This window comes from Cygnus olor, chromosome 13, assembly GCF_009769625.2.
Source record: "Cygnus olor isolate bCygOlo1 chromosome 13, bCygOlo1.pri.v2, whole genome shotgun sequence".
Classification (NCBI taxonomy): Eukaryota; Metazoa; Chordata; class Aves; order Anseriformes; family Anatidae; genus Cygnus; species Cygnus olor.
Window position 1 is genome coordinate 10,334,187 of NC_049181.1, and position 24,428 is coordinate 10,358,614.

At 61.2% G+C, this 24,428-nt stretch overlaps 4 protein-coding genes across 10 annotated transcripts; 1 reads left to right on the top strand and 3 right to left on the bottom strand.

The window, feature by feature from the left end:
• Positions 1-191: 191 nt before the first annotated feature.
• TIMM8A (translocase of inner mitochondrial membrane 8A) lies at positions 192-1,427 on the bottom strand. The gene is made up of 2 exons (XM_040571797.1): positions 1,233-1,427; positions 192-1,025 (listed from the first exon to the last, which is right to left on the bottom strand). Exons 1-2 carry the CDS (start codon positions 1,353-1,355, stop codon positions 864-866), a joined length of 285 nt encoding a protein of 94 aa, XP_040427731.1. The 5' UTR covers positions 1,356-1,427; the 3' UTR covers positions 192-863.
• A 71-nt stretch (positions 1,428-1,498) lies between these two features.
• Positions 1,499-13,318, bottom strand: BTK (Bruton tyrosine kinase). Of its 7 annotated transcripts, none has more exons than XM_040571785.1 (20): positions 12,894-13,318; positions 11,410-11,477; positions 10,093-10,275; positions 9,868-9,966; positions 9,688-9,753; positions 9,073-9,154; positions 7,401-7,529; positions 7,221-7,288; positions 6,527-6,708; positions 6,088-6,150; positions 5,895-5,949; positions 5,399-5,481; positions 5,172-5,299; positions 4,405-4,479; positions 3,825-3,996; positions 3,331-3,547; positions 2,689-2,753; positions 2,097-2,215; positions 1,811-1,968; positions 1,499-1,716 (listed from the first exon to the last, which is right to left on the bottom strand). In XM_040571785.1, the coding sequence occupies exons 1-20, from the start codon at positions 13,186-13,188 to the stop codon at positions 1,645-1,647; spliced, it is 2,379 nt and encodes a 792-aa protein (XP_040427719.1). In that variant the 5' UTR covers positions 13,189-13,318; the 3' UTR covers positions 1,499-1,644. The 7 variants fall into 7 exon arrangements, with proteins under 7 accessions (XP_040427719.1, XP_040427718.1, XP_040427721.1 ...); XM_040571784.1 differs by having other exon boundaries at positions 9,688-9,756; positions 12,894-13,317; XM_040571787.1 differs by lacking the exon at positions 12,894-13,318 and adding an exon at positions 12,684-12,865 and having other exon boundaries at positions 9,688-9,756.
• Positions 13,319-13,348: 30 nt separating this feature from the next.
• On the top strand, positions 13,349-16,595 carry RPL36A (ribosomal protein L36a). The gene is made up of 5 exons (XM_040572779.1): positions 13,349-13,354; positions 14,155-14,260; positions 14,419-14,486; positions 16,182-16,304; positions 16,529-16,595. The coding sequence occupies exons 1-5, from the start codon at positions 13,349-13,351 to the stop codon at positions 16,547-16,549; spliced, it is 324 nt and encodes a 107-aa protein (XP_040428713.1). The 3' UTR covers positions 16,550-16,595.
• A 1,050-nt stretch (positions 16,596-17,645) lies between these two features.
• Positions 17,646-23,851, bottom strand: GLA (galactosidase alpha). Its single transcript, XM_040571792.1, has 7 exons — positions 23,062-23,851; positions 22,407-22,581; positions 22,128-22,305; positions 20,615-20,706; positions 19,514-19,675; positions 19,007-19,204; positions 17,646-18,786 (listed from the first exon to the last, which is right to left on the bottom strand). Exons 1-7 carry the CDS (start codon positions 23,214-23,216, stop codon positions 18,523-18,525), a joined length of 1,224 nt encoding a protein of 407 aa, XP_040427726.1. The 5' UTR covers positions 23,217-23,851; the 3' UTR covers positions 17,646-18,522.
• Positions 23,852-24,428: the final 577 nt, after the last annotated feature.

Consider the following 24,428-nt stretch of genomic DNA (forward strand, 5'->3'; position numbering starts at 1 on the left):
ACATGAGGTTTGATTCATGGCACCAAATTCACTGAGCAACAAATCAGAATTCACAACAGGCTGTCTAGTCAGAAGACAATTACTCCCCCTTCCCTTCTGATTTTGCAATAAATAGAATCACTGGGAATGAACAAAGCGGCCAGATTTTCATTTCTCAGTGATCTGAACAAAGGAGAATCTCATATTAAAAATTGACCCAGTTAACATTTATTACATTGTCTAGGGGAAAGCAGTGAATGGAGCAAGTCAGTTTTGAGAGAGCTGTGCTGCAATTTGAAACTTTGCCACTTGGCCGCATGAATGAGTTTACCCTACAGAAGCCTTGAAATGTTTTCCAGTAGTGACGCTGCCTGGGATATTCGCTATACCCAGGAAGCTCTTCGGGCTAGGGGTGTCTGTGCTGGTGCAGTCCTGCTGCTCTCCTTCCAGTCGCAGCGCACAGCCATGGGAAGTGCGAGGCTCGTTAGCACCTACCGAGGAAGGTTAGTCCTGCGCAACGAACGCGTGTGCAGTACCGTTTAAGGCAGTGGTTGCAGGCTCGCCTCGCCCTGCGTTAAGGTTCACCTTAGCGCTGGAAGCACCCTTGAGGTGAGCATCACCACCCCTCCTTCCAGCTGCAGGGACACGTCCCCACCGCCCAGACCTCGTGCGCGGCATCCGTGGCCCCCGCGTCCCGGCGCGAGGATCCTTCCTGGCGGTCGGGGACGGGAACAGCACGACACCGTGCGGAGGAGCGGGTGTACCTGTAACGGGCTCTCATCTGGCTGCACCTTTCACAAAATTATCTCCTAACCCCCCAGAGGTGATCTCGGCTCGTTCGGGTGGCCGGCTCGCCCCGGCCTCTCGGGCGCGGCGGGCGGCGCTCAGTCGGACAGGCTCTCCGAGAAGGCCGACTTGGACTTCTGCGTCTGCTCCAGCCGGTTGAGGATGAACTGGCTGGTGTCGATGAAGCGCTCCACGCAGTTGACGAAGCACGTCTCGGCCCGGCTGTCCAGCTTCGGCCCGGGCTTGTCCATGCACTTCTCCTGCGGAGCGGGGCCGCCCTTGGTCCGCGGGGGGCACCTTGGGGCACGGCCCCGCGCACCGGGACCCCCGAGGCATCCCCCACACACCCCCCGGGCTCGGCGGAGACCCCCTTTCCCTTTCCCTCTCCCCTTCCCCTTCATCCTCCTCCTCCTCCTCCTCCTCTTCCCCCGGGGCTCCCTCCCGCAGCCCGCAGCCCCGTGCCGTACCCAGCACAGCTCGGTCATCTGGTGCACCAGCTGCTGGAAGCGCTGCTTCTGCGTCTCCACCTCGATGAAGCGCTGGAGCTGCGGGTCGGCCCCCCCCAGCCCGCCGCCTCCCGGCGCCTCCATACCGCCGCCGCGACCTTCGCGTGCCGCCGCCGCCCGCCCCTTCCTCCCCGGCCCCGGCCCCTTCCGCGCGCACCGCGCAGGCCCCGCCGCCATCTTATGGCGGGCCGGCAGGGAGGGAGGCGGGGAGGAGGAGCGGGGGGGAATGTCGCGGCGCTGCCGCCGTTTATTGTGCACTGAGGGGGTCTTGGGCTGATAGAGGGCTTCGTGGTGGTCGTGGTCGTGGTGGTGGTGGGGAGGCGGGGCCGGCCCGGCAGTACCAGCCACCGGTGCCGGGCAGCCCGCCCGGCGCTCACGGCTCCTCGTCCGTGATGTCCAGGATGCCGGCCAGCAGCGCGGTGAACGTGGGGCGCTCCTCGGCCTTCTGCGGGGCGACACGGGAGCCGTGGGGTCCTGCCCCGCCGCCCGGGGCCTCTCCTGGCCCCGGAGAGCTGCAGGGTGAGGGGGCAGACACGTACCTCGTGCCAGCAGCTGTACATGATGGCGTAGACCCGCTCCGAGGCCTGCTGCGGGCGGTAGAGGCGCAGGCCTTGGATGACGTGCTCTGTTGTCTCGCTGTTGTTAAACCTCTCGTAAGGCATCTTTCCCAGAGAGTAAACCTCCCACATCAGCACGCCTGTTGTGGGAAACGGGGGACACCTCTGGGCACGGGGGCATCTGTGCCTGAAGTTGGTTTGTGGAGGAGCTCGCTGTTGTTGGGCTGCCCTCGTTCTTACCCCTGAGTCGTTAATGCTGTGCTCTTACCAAAAGCCCAGACGTCAGACTTGCTGCTGAACTTGCTGTACAAAAGCACTTCAGGAGGGGACCACCGAACTGGGAACTTTGACCCCATGGAGCTTGTGTACTCATCGTCTAGAACGTATCTGCAGCAGATAAACAGATCAGGGCAGCTGTCCTGATCCTGTCCTGTTTCACTTGTCTCCATGCAACCAGTCAAGCCCAAAAGGAATCAACAGCTTTCAGAGTTTGCACTTTGCATGGGTTTCAGCAGGCAAAAAGTCCCTTTGCAAACAAGCATGTGTTAGTCAAGGCTGGGGAAGGGCTACAGTGACACAGCATCACAAGAGGCAAAACTGGGATGTGGGAAGAAAGCTGCGGCCAGGAGATTAGAGTTGGAGGAAAAGAAGTGGCAAGAAGGGGAACAGGGATGAGGGAAGTAAGAAAGGGGAGGGTGGAAAGTGTAGAGGTAGAAGGTTGAGCCAGGTAGATGAAAGACAGGAGAAAGCAGAAGAAAAGCGGAGCTGGAGAATGGTGGGGAAGAAAGACTAAAGTGCAGAGGAGACTGAAGGAGATGTAGAATTGAGACAGGAGAGTGACACAGACATGGCTACCAGACCTGGAAAGGCCAAAATCTGAGACTTTCACAATCCCTTGGTCATTCACCAAACAGTTGCGAGCAGCCTGTGGGTGGAGAGATGGAGGCAGTCACTCCTACTGTGCTGGGTCTGGCTGGGATGGAGTTAACTTTCCCTGCATTGGCCCAAACAGTGCTGTGCTCTGCACTTGGCGCTAGAACAGCACTGGTATCACACCAGTGTTGTGTCTACTGCTGAGCAGTGCTGGCACAGCACCAAGACTCCCTCCAACACCCCAGAGAGCAGCACCGCAAGCTGGCAGTGCCAGCCAGAGGCCTGGCAAACCAGGCTCATCGTTTCACGAGGATGAAGTGCCCCCTCTCCACGTCCGAGCCAGGGATGCTGCCTGTGTTGCCTGATTCAAAGCCCTGTCCTAGCCAAAAATGTATTTTCTGTCCCCTGGAAAGCTGCCTAGTCCTGCCCTTTCTGCAGTCTGCTAGCTCACTGGAGCAGTGACTCCAGACATGCCATGGTGGGCACCCTGTCCATGCTCAGGTGGGCAGGGAAGCTCAGGGAGAGATTCTGAACAGTTGCCTCTCCTCACGCTGAACTAGCTGGAACATGTTTAGGACATGCTGTGGCTCCCACTGAGCTGGAGACGTGTCCTTCAGCCACATCCCTACCAGGTCTCGGTGCAGGAACTGCTTGGATTCCAGGTACTCCATAGCTTCACAGACGTCTTTGCACATCTCCAGCAGCTCAGCAGGCTGGAAGCGCCGCCGAGTTTCCCTCAGGAAGTTCAGGAGGCAGCCGTTAGCCATGTACTCGGTGATGATGAAGATGGGGCGCTGCTTCGTGCACACCCCGTAGAGCTGCACCAGCTTCTCATGAGACAGGTTCCTATGTTGGGGGCAAGAAGGGCACTTGTGAGCATCTGCAGGGCTGAGCTGCAAAAGAAGCATTGCTGGGTAAGGAGAGGGAGAATTTGGCAAAGTGCTCCTGACCCAGCTGCGGGTGGAAAGCTCAGTGGCAAATGAGCACCAAAGGAGAAATCTCTTGCAGTGCAGATGCATTTCACAGTGTGTGAGGCTGCCTGGTGCTGTCCCTCCAAACCGTCAGAGTGCAGGCATTCTGACAGGACACATCCTGCACTCACCCGGAGGCTGCTCACACTTACATCATGACTTTGGCTTCGTCGATAAACTCATCCTCTGACATGGAGCCCTCCCTGATCATCTTGATGGCAACGTCGTACTGGCCTCTCCATTTCCCGTACTTCACCACGCCAAACTGCCCCGTCCCCAGTTCCTTCAGGAAGGTCAGGTCCTTGGGGTCAATCTCCCACGACCCTAGGACAGAGAGTGAGTGTGAGGGGGGTGCAGGTGCCCTCCCTGCAGCATGTTCCCAGTCATCTGATCTAGCTGGTCCAAGAGGAGCTCGCAGACATGTGCTGCCCCCAAAGAAATCATGCTGAAAGACCATGAGCATGCCTGAAAAACCATCACAGAAAATCCATAAAATGCAAGACCTGTTCCTCCAGGGGGTGGGGAGCAAAGTAGCTTGCACGTCTCTTGGTTGGTACTGACCCCAGAGGGCCAGTGGCTGTGAGGAAGTGATCCCTGGGAATGCTGCGGGCCCTGCTGTGAGGGGACAGCCAGGATCCCTGCCCTGGCAAGTTACTGAAGGCAGAGAGCCCGTGCTGCGTGCCCCTCAGGCCCCATGGGCAGGGAAGCGTGAGGTAGCCCAGGGCAGCTTACCATAGCCCAGGCCAGCTGTGGAAGGGGCACTTTTCCGGTGCTGAGACACGGGATGCTTCAGTCTGGATATGAGCCCTGAAACACAGAAAGGTGCATTGCCACGCCGTGCTTACCCACGTCCTTCCAGTGGGGAACACACGCCTCCTGCCCGCAGAGCAACAAGGTGAGGATCTCGTGATGTCTGTAAAAACGCTGGTGGCCTCACTCTGTCCCTGTCCTCTCTTTGAGACTGTCACAGCTTGGAAGATTCTTGCTCCGGCTTTCCCTGGGCTGCATCCCCCTCTCCTTCTGCCCTGCCTGAGAGGTGCTATCATCTAGGAACCCGTGCTGGTGGGTGGGTTACGAGGGATAGGTTCATGTTTTGCTTTTGTCCAGATCAATAAAAAGGAACAATGTTGCTCCCAGCCTCCTCCAGCCTGGTTTACAGTCCATTGCTGCAGGCGCTGGCGAGGGCTGCAGACGGGAGAGCACAGCACCGTTGGTGGGGTGGGTGCAGAGGGGTGTTGGATGGGTGCTGCCCTGCAGGAAGTCAGGGGAAGGGATGTTGTGGGGATGTGAGGTCCCTGCGGCTGCAGACATGCCTAAGCAGAGATGTGTGAACAAGTTGTTTGAAGCTGCAGCTGGGCTGTCCCAGACCAGGTAGAGGGTGAGTATGCACCCCGTGGGGGACAGAGCCAGCCCCTGCTGGAGCCCAGGTGCTAGCAGCTGATGAAGGGCACTGGGCGCGGGTACAGCTGCCAGCTCTGCCCGTGCCCACGAGCGCTCACCGGCGGAGTTGTGCTGATGGTACGTGATGAGCTCCGGGATGCTGTTGAAGAGGTGCTTTTCTGCCAGGTAGTACTGATTCTGGGGGGTGCAGCACACGACGTAATGGCGGATCATGCCTTGGAGGTCTCTGGGGAGACAGCGTGTGGGGTTGGAGGGCAGGCAGAGGGCGAGAGGTGCCTGGCCAGGCCCTCTGAGACAGGAACAAGCTATTCTTACATCCACTTACACAGAGGACTTGGCGTAGACGGAGACAGTGTATTTCCCTGTCTTGCTGGTAGAGTCGCGGACAATGAAGCCCCCTTCCTTACCCTAAAACAGAAAGGAGAGAGGGGTCAGGTATTTGTGAGGGGGTGGTTGTAGCAGGTGGGACTTAAAAAGAGGGACAATCACAGCGTGTCTGGAGACGGTGCAATGAGTTAAAGGAGTCCTACTTCCAGCTTCTGCCCGGGGGCCACCTACTGACGTGCCTCCCAGGAGGAGGTCACAGTGCGCAGAGATGGTTCCTGGGCTGTTGGGGTGACACAGGCTGCAGGGTCCGTTCTGTCTGTCTGTCCCCCAGGCAGCCTAGGGTAACCACGCTGCTGGGACCATGGGGCTCTCAGCTAAGTCATTTCTGGTCCAGATCTAGGCAGCTCTATCCTTGTCAGCTGCAGTGGAAGGGGTGACAGCAGCCCACGGAGGTCATGTGCGTGGAAGACCCAGCCCCGCGAGTCAACGCTTACCTCCTGCTTCAGCAGTTGCTCTGCTTGGCTCCGGGTGATATTCTTGGAGTACCACCTGGGGCAGGGACACAGCCGTCAGGGAGATCCCCCAGCCACCACTGTCCCCAGCCCGGCTGACCCTGGCCCAGAACTGGACGTAAAAAGGCTCTGAACAAGCACAACTTGCCACGTCCCTGTGCTTTCTCCTACTCACTCAAAGATCTCCAGGGAATTGCTGGTTTCGGTGACGTAGTTGCTGGGGATGTATCCTTCCCTCCTGCAGGAGAAAAAGGGGATGGTCATGCACCGATGGAGGAGGCCAAGAGGAAAGCGGGTTCCTGTCCCAGAAATCTGAGTAGAAACAGGCTCAAAAACCTCAGCACATACCCTGTGGTGCTCATGCCCAGGGACGGCTGGTACCACCACAGCCTGCTGTGTCTCCCTCACCCTCCCCACGTGCCAGCTGGTGCAGGAGCCCAGCGTGCAGGCAGGCAGCCTGTCTCAGCCCATGGAGCGAAGAGCCGGCCAGGCTGAGAGCCTGAGACCCGTCCGGGCTCCCCAGTGCAGGGTGGGGGTCCCTGGGGCCACCCCAGGGGCGATGCTGGGGCAGGACACAGCTGCGGGGCGAGTGCCGGAGGTGGTGGAGCCCTTACCCGTTCTTGTCACGGGCTTTCCACCAGGGCAGGTGGCTCTCCTCCAGGATGAAGTACTCCTCGCCCTTCTGCAGCTGCAGGTCCTGCGCATTCATCGGCAGGTAGTCGTACAGGGCCACCACCTTCTTTATCTCGCCCGCCGCGACGGGGGCTGGCTCGGGAGGCAGGGGCTTCATCACCATCTTCCCCAGAGAAAGGGAGAGCACGGGACACGGTGAGGCAGGCAGGCACACACACTGTTTCCTGGGTGAGACTCTCCCCAGGACTGGCCGGGTCAGCACAGCATGTCTCAGCTGCCACACATAACTCCACCAAGAGATCGATCCACCCCAGTGCTTTTTATTGCAACACTTCCTCCTTGGAGGCATGTCTTCACCAAAGGTAAGCTTCTTCTCTATACCTTTGGGTTTAACCCATGACTCCCCCACCCTATATCAGGGTTTCTCTCTCTTCCTAGCTCCCCCATGGGACCCTCAGGGGTGTGATCGTTTGACTTTCCTCTGGGTCTTTGGGCTCCATCCCCTGGTTCAAGCTCCTTCCCCTTGGGGCACCACCTTGACATCCCTCTCCGGAGCCAAGTCCCGGTCTGCAAACCCCTGAGCCACACTCAGTTGTGTCAGTGAATGTGTTGGCTTTTCCCAGGCAGACCTCTCCTTAAACACCTAGGAGCGAACCCACATTGGCTGGCCCTTACCTCATCCTCCTCGGGAGTAGGGGGAAGAGGCTTCTTTGTTTTGCGATGTGACCGCCCAACTTTTAAACCTTCACAACACAAGAACGATGAAGGTGAGAACAGATCCCCAGCTGCAGTGGGCAGGTGGGAGGTGGTCCCTGGGGCTGGGGACAGGCAAGGGAAGGGCGCCCAGTGTCTTACTGCCGTTCCTGCTCTCCAGGATCTTGCAGCCCATGGCATTTTTGGCGGTCTGGGAGCAGCACAGGTACTGGCCGTCGATCCAGAAGCAGGGGTGGTACTTCTGCACCAGGTCGCTGTTGTACCGGATCACTGTGGCAGAGGAGGGGAGATATGTGTGACCCAGTGCTCCGTCCCCAGCCCGCTGCTGAGAGTTTTGTGCTCCCCCAGTGCAGACGATCAGCCCCAGTAAATTGTTTCACCCACTGCTCTGCTCCTGATATGCAGCCATGTGGCTCTGCTGTCGGGTTTCCCTCAGTGCACTGCTTTTGTCTCAGTGCCACAGCGATGCAAGCCCTGTGACACCAGCCTCCTAGCGAGGGAGGGCCAGCCCTTTCCTCTCAGATTTGATCAAAGCACTTTGGCAGCTCTACAAAGGGACACAAACACGCTTGGAGGGCCAGCTCCTGCTGCGACCGGTCCTCCTGCCAGCTGAAATGTGCCCTGGGCTGTTGAGGCCTGTGGTCTGCAGCTCTTTTGAGGCCCATTTTTCGAAAGTGATGGACCTGGCTTGTGTGTGGGCAGAGCAGGATGCCGCCACCGTCCCCTGCCTGCTCAGGGACCTCCCTTGTTGGGTGGCTGCTCCCCCGCCAGGCTCACACCGACCAGCTTCCTCCTGCTCCTTGCCGAGCCTGGGGGCAGTCAGATGTGCCTAAACGCCACCTCACGTGGCGCCGGCCCTCCACCAGCTGCAGATAGCCCCGTCTCTCCACAGAGCAGGATGTGGGCGTCCCGGCAGCACGCAGCCAGCGTTTTCTCTCCCCGTTTCCCTGTGGATTCTACATCGGCTTCAGCTGCCGCAGCAACCCCCTCCTCAAGCAGGGAAGTGGGGCCGGGGCCGGCTGCTGGGGCAGAGCAGGGCTGTCGTGAAATAACTGACTTCCCCGTTATCAGCCTGCTCTGCTTCCGCCTCGCTCGGGCAAACTTCCCTGTGTCAATTCGAGCAGCTAATCTAACCCTCCCAGCACGAAGCCACAGAAGATACGCATGCATCAAGAGGCACACACGGGCAGCTCCATCAGATTTTGTCCGACCGCAAGCACCCCAGCCCCTCTGCGCAGCGTTGCCTCAGCGTGCTCCCAGCTCGAGGAGAGAGCAGCCTTGCAGCTCAGCAGCAGCTCAGAAGCACTGTGCAAGCCTTGGGATGGGCTGGGAAATGCTCCCAGGCTCCACTCAGGCTTTTCATCCTTGTTTCCTTCCTAAAGCAACGGGGGCTCTACCTTCCCCTCATGTGCCGGCGCAGCTGTGTGGCCACGTCTGCCATTTCCTCTTGCCCTCTGAGGCTGCTTGAGCTAATTTGGAGCAGGTTTGTGGGGAGGCAAGACACCTCGGTCAGTGTGGCTGTGATGCTGCAGGGGTCAGCGGACGGCGGAGGCGAGCGCCCACCTCCTCAGGAGATGGCTCGTGCCAGCGCGGGGACGTTACAAACAAACATGCACGTAGGGCACGGCCTTATGACTGCACGGCCTTATGACTGCATGGGAGCAGTTTCTGATAGAGCTCACTCTTCCGCAGATATGGGATAATGTAACCACGAGGCAGCGAGCCCCCGGAAACCCAGAGTCTGAGTCACGCTGCACGCGCAGCCGGCTGCTCCTGATCACTGACACAGGGAGCCGGTGGACCACGAACTCACCACTCTTCAGCTGATGGATCCAGCGTTTGCGCAGCTCCTCTGTCGGGGAGAAGACGTAGAGGGGCCCCTCGTCGTACACCACCTGTGGGCAACACACGTGGCACGGGGCTGGGGGCTCGCGGGGGGAAACGGGGGAGCAGAGGCTTGCGGGCACCCAGAGCAGCCGGTGCAGAGCACGAGCCGGGCCGGTGTGTGCTGGCCCCATGGTGCTCGCGGGACCATGACAGGGAGGTTATAAATAAGCCCCCTCCCCCGAGACTTTCCACTTCCTTCTCTGACTTTCGGTGTGCTGGGGTGCCAGCGAGGGCGGGCAGCTGGGCTGGGGGCTGAGCGAGCAGCGGGCAGGGAGCATCCCTCCAGCATCGGCCAGGGAACCGAAAGCTGCAGGATAAAGCTCAGAGCTGGTTTCCATCTCCCCTTAAAGAGAGCTGCCCAATTCCTTGGTGCCCACAGAGGCTCACCAGCCCGCCCGACACAGGATATGGGCATCCCCAAAACGATGCTGTGCTTGTCCCCAGGTGGCCCTTGCTGTCCTCACCCCTGGTGCAATGCCAGTCCCTGGCACCCCGCAGCCACGCAGAGCAGGCTGGTGAAGGGGGCACGACAAGGACTCACCTGAAAGGGGTAGGGGAACCGCTCGATGATCGAGATCTGCTCCATGTTGTTGTAATCCTCCCCCTTCTTCTGGAAGAGAGAGGCAGAGACGGACACTGTCCCCGGCTCCCGTCACCCTGAGGCAGGGCCGCTGCCCACCTCCCCAGCGACAGGACAGGGGACACAAGCGGGGACCCTCACCGGGACCTGCCGCTCGGGGGGAGGGTTGTTTTCGGGCACCACCGTCTCCACGCAGGTGATCTTCTCAATGTCCACCGAGCCCTTCTTGCTGCCTCGGCGCTGCGAGAGATGGGGTGGGTTTGAGCAATCTCCACGCAGGGGACCTGGGGAGCCCCAGGCCCTCGTCCCACCCACCCACCCACCCCGCGTCCTGGTGAGGGACGGCCAGCGGCCCCGCGGACTCACCCCGCGCTCGAAGTCGTACTCGTAGTAGGACAGCTTGCTCTCCGTCAGCAGGAACAGGCGCTTCTTGAAGTTGAGGGGAGATGTTTTCTTCTTCTGCTGCGAGCGCTTCAGGAAGATGCTCTCCAGGATGACGCTGGCCATGTCGGCCACCCCGGCTGCCTCGACGCCGTGCTCCCCGGGGTGCTGTGTGCAGGGTGACACCGACACGGCGCTTGCTCAGCTGAAAACCTGCCCACGGCCAGACCTCACGCACGTTCGGGGTGTTTGCAGGGTGACCTCTTGCTGACACTTCCCCCTCGAGGTGCCATGCTACGGACCGAGCCACCACCCGGCAGGCTTCAGCTCCAGCAGGGCGCCGGAGGGGTCCCCGCGCCTGGACGGCTGGAGAGGGAGGGAGCTGGGGAGGCTGTGAGAAACATCGCCTCGGGGAGGAGCGTGGAGGCCGAGCAGCGACACCCAGCACCCTCCCTCCTCCCCTCAGCACCGGCGGTGCTTGTGGGGGCCGTTTCCTCCCGCTGCTCGCCTGCGCTCTGCCTGCTGTGGCCGTGCCGGCTTGGCAGCGCGCGAGGGACAGCTGCGGTGGCAGGATCCTAAAAGCCCAGGCCCCGAAGTCCTGAAAGCCCTAAAAGTCCTGGCCCCGAATGCCCGCAGCGCTGTGCTGCTGACAGCACAGGGTGGCCCTGAAGTCGTCCTGCAGGAGCACGCAGGCAATGCTAAGCTCCCTTCCCTGCGTGAGCGGCGCTCGGTGAGGGCCAGGCTCAAAGCGCTGCCTCCAGCCAGCACCCAGAGGTGCTTAAATCCTCCCGAGCCTCTCCAGGGATGGGTCCGGGCGTTTCCAACACCCCGCAGCTGGAGGCACGGGCTGCTTCCCCTCGAGGCTGTAACCAGCCCCGGTCCTGCCGGCACCTCGCAGGGGGCACGGAGCTGCGTGGCGCTGCTGCTGGTCCATATCCCACCCAGACCTCCACCGGCCCTCCTTCCCCAACCTCCTGCTCCCCTTCACCTCTGCTTTGTTCCCTTTTTCCTGGAGCAGCGGGGTCAAGCCCCCTGCTGCCCGCCTGGGCAGCACGTCTGCTCACGGCAGGGACCAAAGGTGCTGTAAGCGGCCCTGTTCGCCGTAACCTTCCTGGGCTATTTGGGTAGTTTAAGGAACAATACAAAACACCATAGAAATACTGAGTTGTCGGAGTCTTCCAGAAGAACCAGCAGCCTCTGGCTGATCTGGCCATGGGGGTAGAGGGAACTGGGGCCAGGACAGGTGGTTGTGTTGGCCCCTGCCCCAGGGGTCCTGAGCCATGGGGGCGCGGGGAGCCTTACCTTGGGCCGCAGCAGCTGCGTCACCGCCAGCAGTGGTGGGCAGATGGGGCAGCTCCTTACCACGTCCTCTGCGACGGCGACAGCGGGCAGGAAAGGACAGTGAGTGTCACACAGGGATGCCTCCCCGTCCCCACCTCCCACCTGGCGCAGCCTCCCCGCCTGTGTCCCAGCTCATCCCTGCCCGGCTCGACGCCTGGCCGCCCGGCAGGACCCACCTACCTCCCCACTCGGCCATCGCTGCCTCGCCGTGGCAGCAGAGGTGGCGAGTGGGTGGCTGGGAGCGTCCCCCCCTGCCCCAGCCCGATGTGACTTCCTGCCATTGTCACACCTCGGCCAGGCGTGCTCTGACACGGCCACCGCACTCGGTGCTGCCGGGCCTGGCTGTGCTGCACCAGGGCCCTGCGGGGCTCCGTGCTGTGCCCGCGTCCTGCCGAGGAGCCTGACAGCCTGACCGTGGGTGGCCACGGGGCTGGCGAGCTCGGGGCAGGCTGGAAGGGTGACACGGGGGGCTGGGAACGTCTCTGTCGCTGCAGGGCAGAGGGGAAGGGGCCTGGGGTCTCCTTCCCCCAGAACCAGCTCTCCCCAGGGATGACAACACCAACCCCCCCCCCATTTCGGGCACAGCCCGGAGGGTGACAAAAACGAAGGCTGTGAGGACGGAGGAGGGAACCCGGCCTGCGAGAGGGGCTGGGGATGAACGCAGAGCTGTGGCCGGGTCCCTCCACGCCTCCCGCCCTGGGTCTCCCATGCTCATCCCTCCCAGCCCAGCGAGCGAGGGGCCGGCGAAGGCAGCGCCAGCACTCCGACCCCTGCTCCAGTGCACCCCGAGGCCCCCAGCACCCACAGACCTCCCCGACACCCTGCCCCAGCGCCACGAGCACCCATCCAGCGGCCCGACGCCGTGCTCCAGCACAGCCCCAGCGCCGTGAGCGCCCACAAACCCCCTCAGCCCCCCGCTCAGTGCAACCCCATGGCCCCCAGCACCCCCCCGCTGCCCGACCCCGGCTCCAACGCAGGCTCCTTGCTCCGTGGCCCCACGGCAGCCGTCCCTGCCGCCGGTGGGCTGCTGCCAGCACCGGGTGCAGCCGTCCAGGGCTGCCCACCGTGGCTCACCAGCACGTAGCCCGTGCCCAGGATGCCTCCCCCATCCCCAACCGGTGCACAGCCGGGGACGCCGGCAGAGGCGTGAGGCCGCGAGCCCTCGTGCCGCCCTCGTCGCCTCTCCCCGTGCCACGCGACAGCAGGGCCGTGCTGCCCCGGCCCCCCGCACTCACCGAGCCCTGCCCGCCAGCCCCGGTGGCAGGGGTCCCGCTGCGCCGGCTGCCCCGCGCCCGCCCCGAGCGGCCCAGCACCGCGGGTCGGGTCGGGGCGGCTGTGGCGGCGGGGATGCGACGCAGTGATGGTGGGGTCGGCCACGCTGGGAGGAAGGACGCGGCCGGCCAACCCCACCCTTTCGGTTCCCCTTTTCTTTCTGTGTTTCTTACTTAAAGCAGCAGCTGTGTTTCCTCCTGGAGACGGCCGGGGCCACCTCCACAGTGCCAGCACCACCGGCCCTGCCGCACGCGGGGGTGTCGGGGCTGGACGTGGCGCTGGGTCACGGGCCTGGACGAGGGGTCCGGGAGAAGGGGCCGGGGGTGGCGGCATGGGGCATGGGGCTGGGCAGCGGGGCTGGGATTTGGGGTGGGCAGGGGGTGGCATGCATGAAGAGCAGGTGGGGGCCTCCTGTCCACCTTGTCCCTGCACCCCACGTCCCTGGCCACCCATGACCCTGCACCCCATGTCCCCATGTTCTCTTGTCCCGTATCCCTGCACCCCATGTCCCTATGTCCCCATGTCACTGCACCCCATGTCCCTGTGTCCCTGCACCCCATCTCCCTATGTCCCCATGTCCCTGCATCCCATGTCCCTATGTCCCTATGTCCCCATGTCCCTGCAACCCATGTCCGTATGTCCCCATGTCCCCATACCCCTGCACCCCATGTCCCTGTGTCCCCATGTCCCTGCACCCCATGTCCCTATGTCCCCATGTCACTGCACCCCATGTCCCTGTGTCCCCATGTCCCTGCACCCCATGTCCCTATGTCCCCATGTCACTGCACCCCATGTCCCTGTGTCCCCATATCCCTGCACCCCATGTCCCTATGTCCCTGCACCCCATCTCCCTATGTCCCCATGTCCCTATGTCCCCATGTCCCTATGTCCCCATGTCCCTGCATCCCATGTCCGTATGTCCCCATACCCCTGCACCCCATGTCCCTGTGTCCCCATGTCCCTGCACCCCATGTCCCTATGTCCCCATGTCCCTGCACCCCATGTCCCTACTTCCCCATGTCCCAGCATCCCATATCCCCTTGTCCCCTTGTCCCCGTGTCCCTGTGTCCCCATGTCCCCCTGTCCCCGCCCCCTCCCTCCACAGGGGGGCGCTCTCTCCCCCGCGCCCCTCCTCTCTACGCTCCCCGCTCCCATCTCCTTCCGCTTCCGGCCCGCTCCTTCTCTTCGGGTGCCGCCGCCAAGATGGTGGGTGCGGGCGTCCCGGGGCCGCGGCCCTGGCTCCATCCGCCGCCATCCGCCCCCGCGGCGCCTCGGCCCGGCCGCGCTGGCCGTTGCCCTTGCTGGGGGCCGCTCGGGGCCTCGAGGGGAGGCGGCGGGCCCGGGGCGGCGGCGCGGGGCCCGTCCCGGCGGGCGGGCGGGTGGGGGGTGGGGGGGCGGCCGTGCTGACTGACGGGCTTCTCCCCGCTGCCGCAGGTGAACGTGCCGAAAACCCGCCGGACCTACTGCAAGAAGTGCGGCAAGCACCAGCCCCACAAAGTCACGCAGTACAAGAAGGGCAAGGACTCGCTGTACGCCCAGGGTGAGCCGGGGGCGGCGGGGGGCGCGGTGCGGCTGGGGTGGGGGCGGGGCTGCTGCTGGGCAGCTGGAGGCCGAGGTGTGCTAGTGCCGGGTGGAAGCTCTGGTTGTGCCTGTAGTGTGTCTGGGGTATTGCCTAAGTGTGCTCGTTTCCCCCTGTAGGCAAGAGGCGCTACGATAGGAAGCAAAGCGGCTATGGCGGCCAGACGAAGCCCATCTTCCGCAAGAAGGTCAGTGCGTCTCCTCCGAGCCTTGACGTCCTCACAGTCCACGCACCCTGCTGAAGCGGGACACATCTCCCTCCTCAGCCGTGGGCTGGTCGTGTGCTCGAGCGCTGCCACAGCAGCTCTGTGCTGGTAGTGGTGTCGAGGCAGTGTAAGAACACAGTTCCCACCCCAGATGTTTGCCCGTGCTGCTCGCTCTCATGTAGATGCTCCTTTTTCATGCTGGAGTGACGCAGCCTGTGTTTGCGAAGCAGCTTCTGCAGGGATCGTGATGCTTGAGGAGAGCATGGCCTTAATGGGAGTAATGCTTTTAATGAAAGGCATATTTTCCCCCTTGCTAAAGGGGAAGGATATGACAAAGGGAAAGAAAGCCTGCTATTAGCTTTCCAGATGTTGTCGAAGTGTTGGTAGTTCGTCTTTGGAACTTGTTTTCCAGGTCCGTGAGGCCCTGCATAGCCAGGCTGCCTTCACTGGCAAGGGTGCAATGGGGGTGAAGAGTTCCCAGCTCCTGGGAGTACTGCAGAGCGCAGAACGCTTTCCTTGCACTCTGCACTCCCAAGAAATCCATATCGCTGAGCCAGCAAATCAGAGCTGCTGTTCTGAGAGTCTCAAAGCAGAAGTGGGAAGAGCGGTGCGTTCTGTTAACGGTGCACTAGAGCGATGTGCTGCTGCCATCCTTCCTCTTCAGTTTATGGGGTGCCTGGAATTGTAGACCTACGGCGTGTGTAGCTCTGTGTGCCCCTTCTGCTAAGAGATGGGGGACAAAAACCTTGAAATTCACAGCAGGGAAGCAAAACCTGACAGATTTGTCAGAGTTCTCGTGCAAACTGTGTAGCTGTGCTTACAGAGCTACTTGGCTACCTGCTGGAAAGCCCCGGCGTTCTGCTGGAGACTTCCAGGAAGCCTTCCAGCAGGAAGAAGACTGGTGAGGGGTTGTTTAAGCTGACTTTGTGCCAGGAAGCTGGGAGGGTTCGCAGGAGATGCTCCTGCGAGCAGGGTACGCAAAGCAGCAGTACTGCTCTCCCAGTTTGGCACTCCACCTGCACGCTGCCCTGCCCGTTGCTGTTTCCCTCCAGCCAGCACCGTGTGGGTGAGCAGCTGGGGTTTGTAACCAGTGGCTGCGGCTCTCCCGCTGCTCCAGCGACCTCACAGCTTTGGCTTCTTCCCTCCGCAGCCTTCAGATTAGCATCTCTCTTGTCAGTAGCTGCAGCTCTGCGTTCAGCACGTCGCATCACTGCTCCTCCAGGGGAAGGGGTTGCCAGCTTTCAGGCGTTCCTTGTGGGCTCTCTGCCGAACTCCCTGAACGCTGCCAGGGCCTGTCATCCCACGCCCTGAACAAGGGGCTGCTCCTCGGTGCGTTTGCCGGAGCAGACTTTCCTCCAGTGGGACTCCCCTCTGCAGCAGCCCAGTTGCTCTGAGACCAACCCCGTCCCAGTAAACGCTTTTGCCAGTGTCCTGTTTAAACACGAAGCGCGGTTGCAGGTGAAGGCACAGATCCACTGAGTTCTTTCACTGGTCTTTCGAGGTACCTTGGTGTGTTTAACGGAGGGAGGGAGCCCAACTGCGTTGGGAGTTTCCTCTTTGTTTCAGAAATAAGCTGGTGAATCTTAAGCAGTGCAGGTAACAGGCTTTTCCCGAGAGTGGCACTTACCTGCTTTTGGACGCTTTGTTCACTGATACCCTCTGCTCTTCTCCTCCCAGGCCAAGACCACAAAGAAGATCGTGCTGAGGCTGGAGTGCGTGGAGCCCAACTGCAGGTCCAAGAGGATGCTGGCGATTAAGAGGTGCAAGCACTTTGAACTGGGAGGAGACAAGAAGAGAAAGGTACGTCTGTGCGCCAGGGACGGCTGGTGTGGTGGATGGTGCGGTCCTGAACACGGCGGGGGCCTGGGGGGAAGCACAGAGGCGGTGTGTCAGGCTGAGGGGTTAGCAGCAACACCTCCGGTGGCCTGCCTGCCTTTGGAGGCAGGGCTGTGGAAGAGTATTGTCAGACAATAATTGTCAGAGATTCAGTGGTGAGTAAACTCGCTGTCTCTTCCTTTTTGCAGGGCCAGGTGATCCAGTTCTAAGCTCCATCCCACAGATTTTGGACTATATTAAAGTAATTGGAAGAGATCTGTTGCTCGTTTCGTCTGTATCTCCTGCTTTTGGTGGGGTGGGACTTGCAAGTACGTGAACCCAACTGGAAGGTGTTCCTTACAAAGCTGAACAGTTTATGATTTGATCGCTTAGGAAGGGTTTTGAAGAAATCTTGCCCATGGTTAGCAGCTCCTCACGGCGTTCCAAAAGGTACATAAAATAAGTCCGAGCCTGAGGCTCTGCAGACTTGTGCACCAGCAGCGTCCCTGCGGGAGCTCTGCGGTGGTGCTCTTCAGGCTGACTTGAGAACCCCTGCGGCAGAACGCTGCCTTCAGAAGGGCCGCTTCTAAACTTCTGCAGCTTCTGTTTTCTTTAAAATAGTTCGTGCCTCTATTACAGCAGTTGTAGCTTAGAAGTACTTTAAACCTCTGCGGTGAATCCGAATAGTTGGTAGATGAAGCAATAATTGGAAAAAGGCTTGAAAAGGCCTGTTGCAGTTGTGTAGCTGCCCAAGCGGGCCCTCTTCACCTCCGGGTGCTTGGCCTGGAGGAGAGGGAGAGGCAGGCGAGATTCCTTGCAGCCGCGACGGTTTTGACCCGGGAAGAACTGGGGTAACTTGAACTCCCCTGCACAGCCCTCACACTTCTCACAAACAGAGGGGCCGTGCTGTCCTAACGCGACGCGCGAGCAGAGGCCCTGCAGCAGCTAGCGGCTCGGACCAGAGGCTGCGTTTGAGGAAGCATCCTCTGCGCCGTCAGCCAGCGGTTGCTTGCCGCAGCTCAGCTCCCAGCTGCCTGCGGAGGCTGCGAGCTTTGTGGCGGCGCAGAGAGCAGCGATGGCTCGAGGCAGTTAGCTCCCCCAGCCGGGCGCTCTGCTGGAAGGTGATGCTGGCATAGCAGGCTTCTGCTGCCTGCCTCCTGGCTCGTTGGCACCCGGTCTGGGTTATTTTCCTTAAAAATCCCAAGCACAGCACTTAAGCATCAAGCGAGGGGTGACTGCTGAGCAGCAAAGCGTGGTGCGCTTTAGGGCAGGCTGTGCTGGACTCTGGCAGCAAGCCACTTACAGGAGAACTAAGAGAAACCTTCGCCCTTTTTAGGGAACGCTTTAATTGGAGTTTGTAACCACCAACATTAGAACAAATCAAGGCATCTGCATCGTGTGGCAGCCAGCAGAGAACAGCCACGTACATGACAGTTGCATAAGAACCCGTGTAACTTCAGCCTAAAGCCTGCTGCCAGCAGCCACAGAAAGGCAGTTCTTTCTGGGAAGGAGTCCCCAGGGCCCCTGTGAAGAGCGGGAAGGGGAACCGTTGTCTAGAGGGAAGTGCCAGCCACAGGTAGGAGGCCTCCTGGGGTAAGGGGCAGCCCTCAAAGCTCTGTTGTAAGGCACCATACACATCGCACAGAGTCAGCAGGCAGCCAAGAGCTGCGGTGATTCAGGCCAGTCCCTGAGTTCAGCGCGTAGAAGGCGACGACGCCACACTCTGAGGAGGGGGGTGGGCTTGCTTTGGCAGCTTTTCTGTTTGTTTTTTTTGGGCTGAGCGTAGCCGTACAGCCCAGCTCGCAAAGCAGAAGCGAGGCAGCCGAGCTGCATTTCCCTACTGAGCCTGGAGAAGAGCCGTAGGGTGCCGCATCTGTCCTGTGCGTGGCTTCAGCTAGTGGGGCAGTGGGTGTTAGCAGCAGCTGGTGCCCCGCTGGGCCCCTTGTAGCCCCCTGGAAAAGGGCAGTTAGGTGAGATACCGGAGGGAGGGTAAACAGGAGAGGAGTGACCCTTTCTCGGTTATTTCGTGGCAACGGAGAGTCGGGCAGTTGTGGCATTAGGCAAAAGATCCAAGGTGCACGGAGAAGCACTTGAGCAGTGAATGCTTTAGGACACAGCTAAGGCATCCCGCTTGGAGGAAGCGGGCGGTCCTCTGGTGACAGCGCAGAACGCGAGGCTTTTGAGAAGACTGTCTTTGTGCCTCCTATAGCGCCACCACCCTGAGCAGCACGGTGCCTGTTGGGTTTACCTCCACGCTCAGGGAGGAGACCCAGTTGTGCACCCCCCAGTCCCTGCTGCTGGGCAGGATCTGCCGGACGGAGCACACGGGGTTGCAGGCCAGCCCGTTGCCGAGGAGGGCGAGGGAGAAGGAGAAGTTCTGGGGGCCCCCGATTTCCTGCTGGTACAGCACCGCCACGGCGTAGGCTCTGCCCGACAGGGGCCGCTCCCATAGCTCGAAGTTTTTGTCCTGCCAAGGAGAAAGCAAACCACGGGGCTTGTGTTAGGGGAGGGAGAACTTACGGTCTTCACGCCTGGGCGCCTAAGCAGGCTTCGGGAACAAACGGGCACACCGGGCTCCTGTTGCCAAGCCCTGAGCACTTCTCTGTGCCACACATCCCCGGCGTCTGCTCTCTGGGGAGGCCGGCACCCTGTGCCCCAGCGTGCACCCCCAGCCGGGACAGCCGTACCTTGGTGATGCGATATCCCTGCTTGCCCAGCGGATCCTGGTTGATGGCGATCACCTCTTTGTTCTGGAGCAGCCACTTGGCCTCGGGGCTAATGCGCCGCAGGTCGTTGGACATGAAGAGGGGAGCAGCCATAATGGCCCACATGGCCATCTGGGTCACCGCCTGGTCCCAGCTCAGCCCGAAGTTCCCGATCACCAGCTGTGACGGGAAAAGAAAAGTGCCCGGTAACGCTGCCTGCCCAGGAGAAACTGGGCCACCACGCTGAGCGCCGGTAAATGACAGGATGCCGAGGGTGGGACCCCTTCTGGGGACCGGTTAGATAGGCTGAGCTCCAGGAGCAAGACCAGCCCGTTGGGGAAGACACGGGTGGCAATTCTCTCATCGCGTGCTTGATCCTAGGGCCCCCTCAGAGCCTTTGCCCCCGGTGTTTCTCCCTCAGACCCCTCCCTCTGCCTACGGCAGAAGAAAGGAGTTTTTGCTGGCGCTGCACGGTGCTGCTCTACTTGCCATGTCAGGGTCGTTCCAGCCTCCCGGCCCAGCTATCTTCACAATGCTGTCCTGGTGAAGCGCCGTCCACTCCAAGATGCTCCTGATGCTGTTCCAAGAATCGTAGACATCAAAGAAGTTCCTCCAGTGATTGCAGTACTGTTTGATCTCCGTGTAATTGGGCTGCCAAAACAACGAGCGTCATTAGCCAGAGAACTTGTCTGTGCGAGATCAAGACTGTACACAAAGCTAGGCTGCATCGGGAATATTTTGGGGGAGGACTATTAGAATACCTTCCATCGCCAGCTAACTTAGCATATGTTGGTTCCGTGGGATGCCTTAACCAATAATTCCAGCCTGCCATGCTCCACACAGCGCCATCCCCATTGCTCCCCTTGGGAGAACAGCCGTGGCCACCGAGCTCAGTTAGAAAATCCCCTCAAACACTACTTTACCCAAGGTGGGGTGGGAGCAGCGGAACTAAGGTGTGACACCCTAACAATTACTGCAGTTTCTCGGGTTTACACCCTTCGGTGACTAATGCATTTATCTCTGCGGGAGGGATGGCCACATCCTGTCCTGGCAGCGTAGGGGAGCCAGCTGTGGGTGGAGAGCGCAACGTCAGTCAGGGACCCTGGCTGGCAAAAATGCGCTGATAAACACCACGGAGGATTCCTATTAAATAGGCTGCTCTAAAACTCTTTCCTGGTCCCCTGAGGTGACCGTAAGGCTGAGTCTGCAGCACTCTGCACAGCGGAGCAGCCAGGAGGAGTAACACCGAGCCGTTTGCTGGCTGTGCCCGCATTGCCGGCATCTTGCTGCTCAGCTCCTCGGAGACAAAGCAGATGGACGCTGCTGTTCCGCAGCTGCCTCCAGCCGGGCTGTGCCTCCAGCAGCCCGCGCCTGCACGCTGCAGGATCCTGCTAAATTCTTCTCAGCAGAGCAGTGACTCGCCTCAGGTGTACCTCGGGGCTGCAGAGGAAAAGTGTTTTTTCCTCCACCTTGCAGTCTTGTTCTCTGTCAGAGCAGGGAGCAGCGAGTTCCCTGGGAGGCTGCTCTGCACTCTTAGCACTTTCCTGTTGCTCCCACTGTGCGATGCCAGCCCTGAGAAACGCTCCTTACCTGCTGCATGGGCCTCAGGTAGAAAGGCCATTCGCAGGAGTACACGATGGGCCTTCCAGTCTTGTTCAGGGCCAGAGACATCCTCCTGTAACCTAAGGGAAGAGAGCAGACAGGTTACACAATCTCCTGGGTCAAGGAGAAGAACTAATCCAGCATCACAGGTTCAGGTTTCAGTTCAACTCTTGCAAAATCAAGGCTGAACAAGGCAGCCAGCCTCCTGCCTCGCAAGGAGAGGCGAGCTTCTTCATGGCTTTGCTACCAGGTCCTGCTGTTCTGTGACCGATCACTTTGTCTCCTGGTTTTGGCTGGGATAGAGCCCCAGGAAGAAGCTGCAGTTTTGCTGTGTGGTGTTTTTTTCCTGCAAACGCCTGGGAAATACAAGTTGATAGCTGCTGGGTATGGCTTCAGTGGTTAATGTTGCGGGAATATGTCCTTAGGAAGGACTTGTGCCATATGGACTGGGCGAGAATGCAAAGCCACTAGTTCTGTCCCGTCCTGTCCTTGTCCCCAGACAGCCCTGTTACATCCCTTTTAATCAGCAGAGAGGGAACGAAGAGCCCGCTCTCTCTCCTGGAACCGCTTCAGGATCGCACCCGGGTTACAGACAGGATCCAACAAGAGCTTCCAGCTTAGCTGCTGCCTGCGGTGCTGAGCTGAGCTCCTGGCCCCAGCAGCCAGCACACGCCGGACCAGCTGGCTTTGATGGGATCGTCACTCAGTCAGGTTCCCTCTGCCAGACCCAGCCAGGACTGTAGGATTCCCGCTGCCAAGCGCTGTGGTGCTGACTGTGCCAGCAGGGAGAGCCCAGTCAACAGAAAACCATCTTCCGAGCCTCTCTGTCCTTCTGGCAAATCTGCTCCTGGGGTGTGCTTGCAGAGGGTCTGTGGCCGAGCCCCCTGAACGCAGCACGTCACCGAGCTTTCTGCTGCTGGCTCGCCAGCCCTGTGTGCAAACAGCTCCTGAACTGGCATTTACCCAGGCAGGCTTTAAAATGAAAACCCCAGGAGGTTTTTCCTCTTCAATTTTTGCTGTTAAAAGCCCTGATAACTGCCCTTTCCGCGGCTGACGCAAGCTGTTCTGGCTTACAGCTGATCCATTACAGCACGGCCTCGCCAAAGGGATTAAGGGTTAAGTGTGTGAAGTGTTTCTAGCTCTCCAGTAAAGGCACTCTAGAAGGGCAAAGCCTCTGTGGTGCTAAGAGCTGATGCAGCACTCTGCACAGAGAGCCCCCGGAGTACGCAGTCGGTGTTTGCTCAGCACCACGCAGCCTCTGGTGTGAGAAAGCTGCTGCCTCGAGCCCTGCCTGCGAGCGAAGCTCCAGGAGGGGGAAGGCTGAGCAGCCAAAAACCACTTGGGCCAGCAATACTCGCGGCCTTCGAGAGAGCAACCTTGAGCTCGGGAACACAGCCTCCTACCTGCTTCTGTAAGCAAATCCCTCAAACGAGCGTGCTCAGGGAAAAGCGGATCCCCAGAGGCTCGGGACCGCTGCTGAGCGCCTTGCCTGCGCGCCCACCTTCTGCCAGCAGCTCCAGCGAGCCGGAGTTGCAGCCGTCGAACTTGAGCAGGTCCACGCCCCACGAGGCGAAGGTCTGGGCGTCCAGCTCGTAGTGCCCGTAGCTGCCGGGGAAGCCGGCGCACGTCTCGTTCCCGACGTCGCTGTAGATCCCCAGCTTCAGCCCCCGCGCGTGCACCTGGGTTCGGGAGCAGACAGAGGCCAGGGGTTCACGCACCGGCCCCGAGGCCGCCTCCGCCCCGGCCTCCCCGTCCCGCCGCGCTCCCGGCGCTCACTCACGTAGTCCGCCAGCCGCCGGATGCCACCGGGGAAGCGCCGGGGGTCCGCCCGCAGCCTGCCGCGCTCGTCCCGCGTGGGGGCCGCCCAGCAGTCGTCGATGCACAGGTACTGGTAGCCTGCCTCCCGCCAGCCCTCCGTGGCCATCACGTCGGCCATCTCAGTGAACAGCTGCTCGCTGCGGTGGGGAGCACAGCGGGGCTCGGCAACCGGTACCGGGACACCGGGACAGCACCCCCGGGACTGGGACACCGGCACCGGGGCACCAGGACACCGGCACAGCGGGACAGCACCTCCAGGACCGGGACACTGGCACCCCCGGTACCGGCACACTGGGACACCAGCACCCTGGGACACTGGCACTCCCGGTACCGGGACACCGGGACACCAGGATACTGGCACCCCTGGTATCGGGACACCGGGACACCGGCACCCCTGGTACCGGGACACTGGCATCCCCGGTACCGGGACACCGGCACCCCGGGACACTGGGACCCCCGGTACCAGGACACCGGGACACCGGCACCCCGGGACACTGGGACCCCCGGTACCGGGACACCGGCACCCCCGGTACCGGCACCCCGGGGACAGCGGCACCCCGGGACACCGGGACACCCGGTACACCCCACCGCCAGCCCCCCTGCCCCCGTGGCCGTACCTGACGCAGCGGCGGGGCTGCGCGGTGCAGTCGGTGCCGCAGAGGAAGCGCTCCCAGTGCAGCCAGCCCATGGGCGGTGTCCGCGCCACGCCGTTCTCCAGCGCCGCCGCCGCCGCCACCAGCACGGCGCAGAGCAGCGGCACGGCCGCCGCCATGACGGCCACCGGCGGGTCACGTGGCGCTGGGGGGGGTCACGTGGGACGAAGGCCGGCGGTGCCCGGCCCGCCTCGCTAGGGGGCTCCGCCGCCCCGCGGTGGGGTTGGGGCTGTGCCTCGGGGGCGCGTAGCGGGAAATGGCAGCGGGGTGGCGGGGCCAGGCTGTGCCAGGCACGGGGCGTGGGGCGAGCTGAGCGCTCGGGTCCTCCTCGCCGTGTCTTAGAAACCCTCACACAATCACACAATCAGTCACAGAACCGAAGGGGTTGGAAGGGACCCCCAGAGACCACCATGTCCAACCCCCTGCCACAGCAGTTCCCCACAGCAGCTTGCCCACGTAGCCGTCCAGACGGGCCTTGAATATCTCCAGAGAAAGAGACTCTACAACCTCCCTGTCCCAGCGCTCCATCACCATCACCGTGAAGGAGTTCTGTCGCGTGTTGGTGCAGAACTTCCTGGGCTCCATTTTGTGGCCATCGCCCCTTGTTCCGTCCCCACAGACCACTGAGAAGAGCTTGGCCAAATCCCTCTGTGTCGCACGCAATTGCCCAGCTCCAGACCCGGTACCTTGACCATGTCCTGCAGGTGCGGTCAGTCCGTCCTGAAAGCTGTCTGTGTGTCCCCGTCAGTCCCTGTGTCTGACACCCGTCCCCCTCCTGCAGGCCACACGAGGACAGCAGCTCCCATGTTGGTCCAGGGCTGCTTTTTCAGCAGGCACGCTTGGTCCCGTGTGTGACCTCTCCTTGCTGTCCTGGGACCGTCTCTGCAGCAAGATGGGCGACTGGGTGGGTGCTGTGGGTCTAGCAGGGGTCCCCAGCCCCCTCTTTTGGGGTGAGGATCAACAAAAGGGCAGAGCCAGGCACCGGACGGTGCTGCCAGGCCTCCTGCAGGAGGGCAAGGTGCTGGCACCGGGGGCTGGCAGGGAGCAGGGCAGGAGGCACCAGCACCCATGGGCGCACAGGAGCAGGAGGAGGCAGGTTGCACGTGTCCGTGGCTGCCGGGCTGTAAGCGTCCCACTGGCAGGCAGGCAGGAAGCTGCCGGCGCCCATTATGCTGATTTTACTATCTGGGAGTCACGTTAACCTGGTGTAACTCCATTAGCTTCAATTTACACCGGCAATTAACTCAGCCACGGCTGCTGGTCCTGTGCCCACGGCTGCCTCCTGCGGCAGCCAGGACGTGTCCCGAACGTGCAGCACCATGCAGGAAAGG